Source organism: Electrophorus electricus, chromosome 26 (genome assembly GCF_013358815.1).
Source record: "Electrophorus electricus isolate fEleEle1 chromosome 26, fEleEle1.pri, whole genome shotgun sequence".
Classification (NCBI taxonomy): Eukaryota; Metazoa; Chordata; class Actinopteri; order Gymnotiformes; family Gymnotidae; genus Electrophorus; species Electrophorus electricus.
The window spans coordinates 10,695,835-10,708,389 of record NC_049560.1 but is presented as its reverse complement, the minus strand read 5'-3'; the positions used below and the strand labels follow the sequence as shown (position 1 = coordinate 10,708,389).

The 12,555-nt window shown below is 40.9% G+C and overlaps 1 protein-coding gene across 1 annotated transcript; it reads left to right on the top strand.

Annotated features, from left to right (window-relative positions):
• Window positions 1-3,949: 3,949 nt before the first annotated feature.
• On the top strand, window positions 3,950-6,350 carry LOC113582527 (keratin, type I cytoskeletal 50 kDa-like). Its single transcript, XM_027018321.2, has 7 exons — window positions 3,950-4,564; window positions 4,723-4,805; window positions 4,885-5,041; window positions 5,263-5,424; window positions 5,610-5,735; window positions 5,815-6,035; window positions 6,116-6,350. Exons 1-7 carry the CDS (start codon window positions 4,016-4,018, stop codon window positions 6,219-6,221), a joined length of 1,404 nt encoding a protein of 467 aa, XP_026874122.2. The 5' UTR covers window positions 3,950-4,015; the 3' UTR covers window positions 6,222-6,350.
• The last annotated feature ends 6,205 nt before the right edge of the window (window positions 6,351-12,555 follow it).

The following is a 12,555-nucleotide window of genomic DNA, read 5'->3' as shown; positions in this document are numbered from 1 at the left end:
TGGATTAGAACTCAAACTGACACTGGCATCTTAATTAGAGGGTGTGTGGTGGTGCATGCACACACGTGTCTGGTTGTGGGGCGTGGGTGTGTGTGTGTATAGCTTCAAGCAGGGGGTACCATAATTTCCACATTTAATCCTACTCTTGATTGCATAACTGGTCACATAACTTTTCCAGATCATAATCATGCAAAGAGCCTTACTTTGTTGGGGATTACACTCTGACATACATTTTGCTTTTGGCACATATGAATAAAAAGCAACAAACCTTGGGGTGGTTCATTGCATTGTTCAAAATCAGGCAAGACAGTTGTTTCAAACATACTATTAAACCTAATTTAGAATGATATTTTTTTTTAGTTGGTCATAACAGATGCAAGCACATTAATACTTTGTTTAAAAACAAACTCACTTCTAAAATATAAAACTGTTATGGAGTTTGAAAGCAAATACAAATGCTAACATTGTTTTTCTCACTGTGTTTCAGAAGCGTGAGACTGAACTAAACCCCATCACTTAAACTGTCATGAACAGACACATTTTTGGCATTACACGTTTTATTATTAATCGACCTTTAACAAAGGATAAAGTAATTTAGCAAAATGAATCAGAAGGAGCCATGCTAGAAGGAGAGTGATGAGGCCATGAGTCATATTTTTAAGACCACTGCAGGTCTGAACAGGGATATAAGAAACATTATTACCTCCAGGTGCTGCTCTCCACCATAGCCTTGTTATTAGAGGCCATAGATGATCCAGCTTCAGTGAGGAAAAGTGTATTCTGGGGTCGCACGCATTCCATGTGCTGGTTGTTTTAAAAATGAATACCTGCAATCTCAGACTAATGCATGAACTCATTCAATGTTCTTCTGTCATTCTGGTATATGCATTAAAGTTGTTCATCAGAAGGCTGGTTATTTATTATTATCTATTTTTTAAATGTATTTATCTATCTATTTAGATTGTCCAATTTTTTGAAAAGCAAATGAAATCGTGTTAAAAATGTCATTAGTGTTAGAGAAATCTGTTGGAAGCATATTAATACTTGTCTGTACTTGCTAATATACATGTAGAGTACAGGATGTACTAAAAAGTTCATATAGTCTTAAAATGTATTTTACTACATAAGCCATAAATATATTCAGTATCAACCTGCGCTTTAGTTTATTCAAGTTTATTCCGTTTATTCAGCAGAACACTACCATACTAACGTTTTCAGATAAAAATACTTAAATGCCTGTTTTCAAAGTATAGTTCCCTTTAAAGTAAATGATTAGCTGCTCATAAAAAGAGTGACTGCTAGCAGCGTAGGACTTATGAAAGCTGAAAGCTGCCAACAGTGTAACAGGCACTTCAGAGGGTGGAGCATTCTGACTGACAAGAATGTGGTGGGGGTGATAACTGGAAGGCATGATTACAGCTCTGATAGAGTCACTGCCTGAATGGTCCCAATGGATGTCTCTCAAGACCAAACAGGTAGCAAAATGCATATTTTGTAGTAATTCATGACTAAATGACTGAATTAGTTTAAGGTACCATATCAATCTATTGGGTATGCAGATGTGTACACATAACTTATTATACCAAATATTTTAAAAGCCTCTGTGATGTCATATGTTTAGATTGCATTAAATTAGATGTGCTCGTATTATACCAAAATAAGTAACAGTTAAACATAGTAATATTTAGCTACTGTGTACCCTTTCTGAGTAATTGTAGGCTTTGCAAAGATACAAAAATAAATACAAACAAATGAATAAAGCATATATTGTAGGTCACCTTTCTTTTACTGACTTGTGGTCATAACAGTTAGTAGATACTCAGGAAAGGCAGATTTTGCTGTGAGTGGATGAGTTTTTAAAAAGACCTTTACTACCTCATGGCCCAGATTTTGTCGTTCTGAGTTCATCACTCAGGTTTCAACATGACCAGACTTTAGTCAGGTCTTATACCATAGGGTCATGTGTGGCAATGTGTTTGTCCTGGAATGCTCCCCCCCCCCCCCCAAAAAAAAGTCACGTGGTATGGCCTCCATGATGGCATGCACCTGCACAGGGTTAACGTTGAGTGTATGTCTGTTTATTTAAACCCCTGTCAGTGTGAGCCTCATTGTTTGTCATTGTTAGTGTTGGTGTCAAATGTTAGTGTCAATGAGTGTGTAGCTACTGTTAATATAACCCAGCGTTTATGTCATTTTATGTTGTTGTTTTACTGTTTATGTGTTCCTGTCTTAGTGTTATGTGTGAGTGCTAAGAGTGTCCTTTATGTTTTATGCTATTAAATGTTTCACATCGTCAAGCGAGTCTGTGCGTCCTGCTCAACGCCCTGCAGCACCCAGGCCGTGACAGTGTTCTTTTATTTTGCTTTATCACCACAACTTTATCACCACAAATAGTCCTTAAGTCTCCAATAATTATGCATGTAGAGATGTAGTACATTTGCACTGTAAATGAAGCATCTTTGCATCATATATGTAGACTAATATGTGTTTCAAATATTTTGGAAAAATAATAAAAGATTTTGAAAGAGTAAAAGCCAGGAAATTTGGTTACATTTTCTGCATGTTTATTAACCTACAAATTCCATAAGTGTTACAGTTGTATCATGTAGTCTGAATATTATGCATCTAATAAACACACCTATAAATATTTTTGAAACACATCAAAATATTCTTTTAAGATGTTACAAATACATGCCTTTTCATTTTCTCTGTAAGTATCAACATCCTTAAACTTTGCCTTCCAAATGCCCAAGACTGGAAAAAGTGTTTTAAGAGTGTGCAATACAAAGAAGGAGCAGGCTACAGCATGTCTGTGGAGGCAGTGTGTTCCTTGAGAACACCACCACCCAGCTTATGCATATGAGATGGATGTGGAAACGTGTCCATTCTGTGATGCCAAAGGTTGGTGGATTCACCCTTTCTGTTGTATTGTCTCTGCCCCAACTACTCACTGCACACCCTGCAAGACATAGAATGATTATCAGTTGTTAGTATATATGTTATACTAACAACAGGTTCTTCCGAAAACAAGCGCTGCACTGAATGCATGAGCATAATGTTATGTCAGTTTGTGGCGAATGTCTGATGTAAACCAATAGTCTTCTGGAGAGGTGATAGTGAGTCACTGTTTAACCCTTTTAAAAAAGGAATTAGAGGAAATTCTGCAACGAACCAAATCTGTGCCTCTGCAGCACAGTGTTGGAAAGTGTCTCCAAAGTGTTTGCTGGAAACTTCTGGAAAGTGATCAACACATGAGACAAAAAGGGGTCTGTTCTGTGAATGCTGGTTTGGTTTGAGGTGAATGAGCCAATTTAGCAGTGTTTTAGTTTAGTGTTTATGGCTCTGGGTATAGTCCACCTCTTACTTGTCTCAGGACCATAAATATTGAGCACACAATGGTATCCAAGGCACTTTACTGAGCCGAAATACATATCACAGGATAATGCTCTTGGTCTCTGTGGTAGAAGGAATAGGCTAAAAAAGGGTTGAAACTGTGCAAATCAGAATTTGCTTTAAAGAATATGTGTCTATTTAAACCATTTGCATATGGTCATAAAGTTGAAATATTTAGTTTCACACGTATTTTGCCAGAAGAGTGTCCTGAGTGTACTGTGTTCTCACTTTCCAACCATGCTTTGGAGGTGCAAATATAATATTTCTTATTACGCTAGTGTCGCCACACACTTACATCCATGCATATCTCCTGTTAGATCCAGCTTTTGCAGGCCTCTGGAAATGAGGGTTTATGTAATTGCAAATAAATGCACTCTGAATGTTAGCTGTGGAACGTTCAGTGCCTTTTACCTTATTTGTGCACGTACCGCTGAACCTGGCAGCTCTTCTGCCTCTGGGCATGTGTTGGGTGGAGAGATGAGGTGAAAGATGTCCATTCCTGTCACAGACCCACTCCTCCTCCCTTCAGTGGGACGCCTATAAAACTCCATCCCTCCTTCTTAGTGCTGCAGTCTCTTCCTGTGCTAGGAAAGAGCCACCCTTCTCACACTCTGGCCTAGCGATGCCCACCGTTGCCACTCGTAGTTTTGTCTCCTCGAGCGGAGGCTCCTTTCGGGGCCCTAGCCTAGGAGGATCCTCCCGCATGTCCATGGCGAGTGGTGGGGGCCGCCAGATGACCGTCGCCCGGGCTGCCAGCATGTATGGGGGTTCAGGAGGATCTAATGTGCGCATATCCACTGCGGGGAGCAGTGGTGGAGCCTTTGGCTTCGGAGCTGGTGGGGGTGGGGGTGGAGGCTTTGGCTTCGGAGCTGGTGGGGGTGGAGGCTTTGGCTTCGGAGCTGGTGGAGGTGGAGGTGCAGGCTTTGGCTTCGGAGCTGGTGGCGCAGGTTTTGGTGGGGGCGATCTGGAACTTCAAGTGTCAGGCAATGAGAAAGGCACTATGCAGAACCTGAATGATCGTCTGGCATCCTATCTGGAGAAGGTGCGCTCTCTGGAAAAGGCCAATGCTGACCTGGAGCTGAAGATCAGGCAGTTTCTGGATAACAAAACCTCCCCAACTGCTCGAGATTATTCTGCATATGAGGTCACCATCCAGGAGCTCCATGGCAAGGTACCATTTCCATAACATATCTTAAGATATAGACTGGGTGAGGGAAGATTTATAATTATAACCAACAGTTGTTTATGCAATTGACTTGGAGTAAGAAAATTCAAGCAATTTATTAATTCTGACTAAATTAAGACCAGTTTCATCCAACTCTTCCACAGATCCAAGAGGCTACCAAGGACAATGGCAGTATCTACCTGAGCATTGACAATGCTAAACTGGCAGCAGATGACTTCAGAACGAAGTAGGAGTCTCTTAACAAAGATATGGTACAGGTATGTGGCACCTACTGTGTTTGTGATATACTCTGTGTTCCTGCTCAGGTATGAGAATGAATTAACCATGCGTCAGTCGGTGGAGGGAGACATTGCTGGACTGAAGCGACTCTTAGATGAGCTCACACTGGGCAGATCAGACCTGGAGGTGCAGATTGAAGGCCTTAAGGAGGAATTAATCTACCTGAAGAAAAACCATGAGGAGGTGAGCTCTGGTTGGGTCAATGCCCCACTAATGCTTTAAGCAGTCTAAAGCAATCACATTTATTTATTTTATAAATAACACTTATTATAGGTAAATGAGCATGCAAGTGTTATAAGCACACAGCAGGCACTGTAATGCCACTGTGTCATATTGAAGGTGGCCTGTGAGAAATTAATATAGGACAATACACAATCACTCTCTCACACGTGCTATGTTTCCAGGAGCTGGCAGCTTCGCGTACTCAGATGACAGGGAAAGTAAATGTGGAAGTGGCAGCAGCACCTGGGGAAGATCTGAACCGAACCCTGGAAGAGATTCGCGAGCAGTACGAAGCAGTTGCCGCTAAGAACCACCGTGACCTAGAGGCCTGGTTCCAAACAAAGGTTAAGGAATTCATGAGTCATGGCTGACACAGACTCAATCTGTCCCTTTCCTTTTCCACTGACTCCATAGGGTGGCAGCATGGCTATGCTTAAACCACCGACCTTATCCATTTATCCACTGTAGCTGTAGAACGTGGCTAACTCCAGGTGCACAAAGCTTAGCGTAAACCACCGCTTCTTTGCAGACTGAGACCCTGAACAAGGAGATGGCTGCCAGCACAGTAAATCTTGAAACGTCCAAGTCAGAAGTCACTGAGATCAGACGCACTCTGCAGGGCCTGGAGCTCGAGCTACAATCCCAACTGAGCATGGTAAGTCACAGCATCTGTGAGTTCCCTTCTAATGACACACTAGAGCATCAAGGCTTAAAATGACCTTCTCCGCTTTCAGAAAGCTTCGCTGGAGGGCACTCTAGCAGACACTGAGGCGCGCTACGCCATGAAGCTAGCTGGGTTTCAGGCTCAAGCCACAAGCTTGGAGCAGCAGATGATGGAGCTCCGAGCTGACATAGAGAGGCAAGATCAGGAGTACAAGATGTTGCTGGATATCAAAACTCGGCTGGAGATGGAGATCGCAGAGTACAGACGGCTCCTGGACGGAGAGAGTGTCAGGTAAGAGCAGCTGTTACAGGAGGGAAAATCATTTCAGTCATTTGGGCTTGCTATTAAACTACTATCATCGTGTGTTTCAGTGCCAGTGTCAGTGGTGGCGGTGGTATCCACACTTCTGTGAAGGTGAAGACCATTGTGGAAGAGATGGTAGATGGGAAGGTGGTGTCCTCCACCACAACCGAATAACTCAAAAACGCTACGCTTAACACCATAACACCTTCATTTTTACCACCAACATCCATGAGAGCAGCAGACGCGCCCTACATGTGACAAACGACACTGATATGAAAAATAAATTGTCTCTTATACAACGAATGATGCTTTTTCTTATACCTCGTCTCCATTCAAAATCAGAATCACACTGTTTGACTGCATTTATCATGATTTAAAAGAACTGGTCACAAGAATTTTTGCCTATTGCCTGTCAGTTGTCAGTCAAACAGGTTTTTGTTTTTTTTCTAAATGTAATGTCTTGTAGATCCACACTTTGCAATATACATATCTGAGCTGTAAAGAGGCTTAGGGATTAAGGAAAGAGTTTAGTACATGGTTTTTTTTTTTGTAATTGGGTGTGGTCAATAAAAGAGTCCGGGTGTGGTTGGCTTGAATTGTTAGTTTGCCAAAGATAGAGGCTAATGAAGTGTGAAAAAGGTGGAAAATCTGAAAGAAAAACTACATATGTACAGTTGCAAGAAAAATACAGTGAACCCTTTTGAATGATCTAGATTTCTGCATGAGTGTCCCCTAAACTGTGATCTTCAAGAAAAAGAAGTAGAAAAAGAAGAAGATTAGTATTAGTTCAGCAAATAACAAGTGTCCGGAGCAGCTGTGGGCATGACAGCCATTGCAGCAGTGCCAAGCTTTGACTGGATATTACATCAGATATTACATAATATCTTTTTTAACAGAGAGTAGTTTGTTGATGGTAGAGCTGCAGCCTAAACTGCTCTCTTGTGAAAAGCTGTAGGGATAATGAGTATTCTTCTTTCTCACAGTGAAAATTATTGTTATTCTACCATCACTTCTGCTTATGTATTTTAATCTTTTTCATGTATTATATCCATTGGTTACATAAGTGCCCTTAACTACTGCTAGTGTGTTTAAACTACTAAAAGAAAAAGCTTTGGAAACACTGTTAAAGTGCAATCTTAGCACTCCATTGTGCACCGCCTATGCTCATTAAAGTGTGTGCATGGAGAAATACGGCATGTTTCTCCTGCCAGTTCCAAGGTACAGGCAGCTGGCAGCACACTGACTGGCCAGAGAACATTACACCTGATGTATTATAATCACACTTACTGAGACATATGAGTGAACACTTGTGTGGAGGAAAAACTGGAAGTACAACTGTTCTGTGTTTTCCGTGTTCAGCAATGTGAGTGTGTACCATGTTCAGCACTGTGAGTGTGTACTTTGTTCAGCACTGTGAGTGTGTACCATGTTCAGCACTGTGAGTGTGTACTTTGTTCAGCACTGTGAGTGTGTACCATGTTCAGCACTGTGAGTGTGTACTGTGTTCATCACTGTGAATGTGTACCATGTTCAGCACTGTGACTGTGTACTGTGTTCATCACTGTGAATGTGTACTTTGTTCAGCACTGTGAGTGTGTACCATGTTCAGCACTGTGAGTGTGTACCATGTTCAGCACTGTGAGTGTGTACTGTGTTCAGCACTGGGTGTGTGTACCATGTTCACCACTGTGAGTGTATAATGTGTTCAGCACTGGGTGTGTGTACAGTGTTCAGCACTGTGAGTGTGTACTGTGTTCAGCACTGGGTGTGTGTACCGGGAGCATGTTCTGCATTCTGCCCTGTAAACGTGTTCCACGTTCTGCATTAAGTGTGTATATGCATATGTTTGTATACACTGTACTCTCTTCTAGAGAATGCACTTTAACTCTTTGAATTGTGATTTGCTGAACTATAAATTCTGTGCAAAGATCAGGTGTAAGATAGAAATCTGTAAAGCAAAAACACACAGTACACTAATTTAAACACTTCTACAGATTATATTTGCCTTTTGCCAGCTAAAACTAAGAAGGTTGATGAACTCGGGGCTCATAACAATATCTTTAATATACTTTCCTTAGGTAGCTACAGTTCCTCCAACTCACTGTGATTTTGTGCAAATCACAGCCTCATAGTGGCCTGATCTCCATCAAAATCTTGTTCAGGCCATGAGAGGGTGCCATGTTCACAGAGATGTGGCTGTGTGCCTGTATGTACATATGGGTGTGTGCACATGTGCATGTGCGTGTGTGTGTGCATGTGTGTGTGTGCGTGTGTGCATGCTTGTGCATGTGTGTGTATGTGTGAGTGCACATTTGTGTGTGCATGTGTGTGTGTGTGTGTGTATGTGTGTGTGTGTGTGTGTGTGTGTGCATATGCATGTGTGTGTTGTGTGTGTGTGTGTGTGTGTGTGTGTGTGTGTGTGTGTGTGTGTGTGTGTGTGTGTGTGTGCATGGGTGCGTGCATGTGCATGTGCGTGTGCATGTGTGTGTGTACATATGCATGTTTGTGTGTGTGTGTGTGTGTGTGTGTGTGTGTGTGTGTGTGTGTGTGTGTGTGTGTGTATGGGCTGGCCTCTCTGTAAAAGAGGCCCAGGTCCATAACCCTCTGGTTCAGTTAATGCATGGGAAAGCTGCAAGCAGACCACACTACAGAGGAGTGAACCTGGAAGGAAGAACATGCATGAGTCACACCTTCCGCTGCCTTGGTAACCTCGCCTCTGACGCAGAGATCTGGTGCCTCAATCACTGCTGTTCAGCTTAACCTGTATGTTTTGAGCTTACTCTATTTTTCCTATGAAACAAATAAGTGAATAAGTATAAATCTGAACTTAGAACTTTACAGTTTACAGTTTATACTTTGTGTACTAAAAAAAATTATTGCATGAGTGCATATTTGTGTTGCCATATTTTACCAATGCATTTAGTTCACTGGAAATAAAAGAGCTATATGTAATATTTCAGTTTGTCACACAAGCACTGCCTGAATCTAATACAATTCAAAAAAGCTTTTCAAGCACATGTTCTTGACTAAATTAGCTATTTTTAACAAATGTCATTGCAATTAATGTGACTGCAATTTTAATGGATAATATTTCCTTTCACAGATGGGAAAATCACTCTAAAACAGGCTAGGTGAAGAAAAAAGGCTACATAAGATGTAACAAATTGCTTGAACAAAACTTGATGAATCTTGTGCAATGCACATTCCACAGAGTCTCCATGTGTGGTTTGGTAAGGCAAATGTGCAGATGGGCACACCTTTCTCGACTTTTACACAGTGGCTGTAAGCAAGTAAGCAAGTAAATGGAAAGAAAATCATTCTTACTATTGCAATAGCCAAGCCTTTGCAGATTTCCGAAGCAAATACAAAGAGGAAAACTCATGAATAAATGTCAACAAAAAATAGTTTTTATGAAGTTTTTAAAACTTTATTATACATATACACATTGACCTGCAATGAGAACACAAACACATGCAAACTGAAAAGAAAAGACAATAAAAATGAAAAATTCATTTTTGACTTCATGCAAAGCCAAAGCTTTTCAGCCAAAGCTTCCCTCTCTGGGTGAACTGAAGAACAACTCCATCATTTGGACACAGCAGGCTCTATTGACATGGCACAAACCTGGCCTTAGCTGCCAGAATTGCCTTTTGACATTGATATGAATATTTTTATTCAAGCTGTTTTTAATATATGGCTTTTAACAATTCAAAAATGTAAAGTGCAGGGAATTTTTTTAATTCAATTTTTAAATGGAAAATTTTGATCAGAAAGTGATGTCATTTAACAATGGCCATTTAGTCAGGGGGAAAATCACTAACATCTAGTTAGATACTAATGCTCAGCTAATGCTCTGTGAATGAACCCAGGAAACAATGCATGGTTGTAGCCCAAACTCTGGGCAATGAAGTCTTGTTTTTGTATACACCCACTGCCATGCACATCTGTGGTCTCCTACAGAGATAAGGGAGAGATCCATTCACGATGGTCACTTTTGCCCTGCCCAACCTCAAATGGTCATTTCTTATCCAGGGCTGTAAATCGCTGTCCTCCCAGGAGCGGGTTCCTGTGTCTGTGATTCCTCATTGCTGTCATATGTTTAGGGGGCTTGCAGTATGTGGTTAGTTTTGATTGGTCAGTGGTGATAAACTCATGGTTAAGATAAGACTGAAGGACTCCTGAACCTGAGGGTGAGAGAGTTCTGATAGAGAAACTGGTCGAGAGCTGCTAGACTGAAGAGTTAGCTCTGCAGAAATCCAAATCTGTTTCCGTGGAAATCTTGTTTGGATCTTGGGATCTCTTCCAGTTCAGTCAAATAGTAATACAAGTAACTAATGAATTCATTGAAATACGTACACGTTAATCTCTCTAGTCATGCCAGTGCTGCAACAGGCAGCCACCCTCGAACAGCCCCGGAAATAATATGCATTTTTGTGATTCAAGTTATTTTGTATTTTTGTTATCATTATTATTTTATTTTACCTTATTTACCTTTGCATTTGTATTTAGTGGAGCCTTGTCAAGGAGTAGTGCATAAATGATAATGATTTTACTTCAGACGAACTGTATTCAATGATTAGTGACATTCACTGTGATGAGCACAATCATGTAGAATTAATGCACTAGTATTTTCTTTCATCATGGGGTATTACATCAAAATGTAACATGTTTTGAAACTCATGAACGTTATATGAGAATGTGTTTCGCCCATGGTACTATCATTTGTGCCACAGTTGTGTCTACCAAATAGATAGTTTGACAGACACAGGCTTTACACTCTGCTCCCAGTGTGCAAACTCTGTGGATGTGTAATTGTTGGGTCCAGTAGGGGTGCACTAAGTAGGGTGCTGTGTTATGTGTGTGTGTTGTTTTGCCACTAGGTGATGCTAAGCAACGGTCCTTATCTTTGTAGAATCTCAAATTATAAAAATACAGGTGAAGTTTTACTAATGCTCAACAATGAGCAGAATGGGAGTTTGAACAAAGCCTTATGTGCCCTTCTGCTAATCACCATTGTGCAGTCTACTGACTTGCATATGGTGGAATATGAAAAGGGTTTGACAGGCAAATTTTGTCAGACATAAATTTGTGACTATCCAGATTTAGTTAGGGTGTTGGTCATAAATGCGTCCTCTAACTGTCTATGGTGATATATCACTGTACAAGCAAGACAGAAAAGCTGTTAGAAGCAATATTTGCAGAATGGAGTATATGCAAAGTAAATATTGGAAGTCAAATAATATTCATGTTCCCGAAAACTTAGTAAGAGATCCAGACTTTTAAAAACATGCTCTGTTGATTTTGCTTAATTCAGAAACGTGTTTTTTTTTCTTTTCTTTTTACCTTTTAAAACATATAACATTCATTAAGCCTCCCACTCTGGTTATTCAATCTTTTCTGTCATGGGAAAGAGGTGACAGAACGATGGGTGTAGCTGAAGCTCTCTGGTTCGCTTCAGAGAGACAGTCCTAGCTTGCCTTTATCACCTTTGATCAGTTGTTTCCCAGCCCTTACAACATTTTTCACTTTATGTGCAGCCATGCACTACATACAGACCAAATGTGCTCCTTAGAAAGCCAAACTTGTGGCATTGCTACACTTCTTACGGTGGCATGTAACAGGTTCCAAACACCCAGGCTAAATAGGAAAGTCTGACACCCTCTTTGCTCACACAGGGAGCCTTGCCAGCTATGGAACAATGGCACCCTTCATTGCCTGGGCTGCACACTCATACCTGAGTGTACCTTTCACAACACAGGAACCCAGCCCAGGACTGGGTGGGGGTAGGGGGTGTACCCATCTGTCAGCAGACACTTGACAGTATGGGAACCCAGTGATATGTGGCTTCATGCCAGGTTGTCTTTTAATGCAGATTCTAACACTGGCCTGAAGCTTAAGGGCTGGGATCAGAAACATCCCATCATAAGCAATAGTATCGACTAACAAAATAACCAAGAAAATGACTGAGGAAGCAGTATGTCAGTATTGCTTTTTTCAGCTAATGTACAGAATGAGTGACAGTGGAAACTCCACAGGTGAATGTAAAGGGTAAATAATGAGCTTAATCATGTGGCTTCACAGATCTTCACATGCAAAAATGCAACAGTATATTTCTAGTGGGGATAGTGTTACAGTTCAGAGGAGCCTCCCGCTTCAGCGTTATGAGGCGCGGCTCATGAAAATGAGAATTACAGCAAGCACATAATACACTGGGCTGTTAACATGCCCCTCTGTTTTAGTTCTCTATTACTGTTGTCTCATTTGAAAACAAAAGTTGCTTAAAATATTTTGAAACTTAATCTACCAGTTTCTAATTGGAATTACATATTTACACAACTCTGATGACTTATTTGTTTTCTAAGCAGTCATTTTTAACCAAGTATTTTCTCAATCAAGTATATCACATACCTCTGTCATACAGTTTCAACATTCAACATTCAAAGAATTTGCCCTTTCCTCATCATGGTTGCCACCCAGGTGCTTGTTCAGGCTCTTGGCAGGTCTTCCT

Excerpts from the sequence above, each read along its gene's own strand:
- LOC113582527 (XM_027018321.2), top strand. The coding sequence starts at position 4,016 with ATGCCCACCGTTGCCACTCGTAGTTTTGTCTCCTCGAGCGGAGGCTCC. Across the intron at positions 4,565-4,722 it reads TCCAGGAGCTCCATGGCAAG|ATCCAAGAGGCTACCAAGGA; the intron begins GTACCATTTCCA and ends ACTCTTCCACAG. Across the intron at positions 5,425-5,609 it reads AGGCCTGGTTCCAAACAAAG|ACTGAGACCCTGAACAAGGA; the intron begins GTTAAGGAATTC and ends GCTTCTTTGCAG.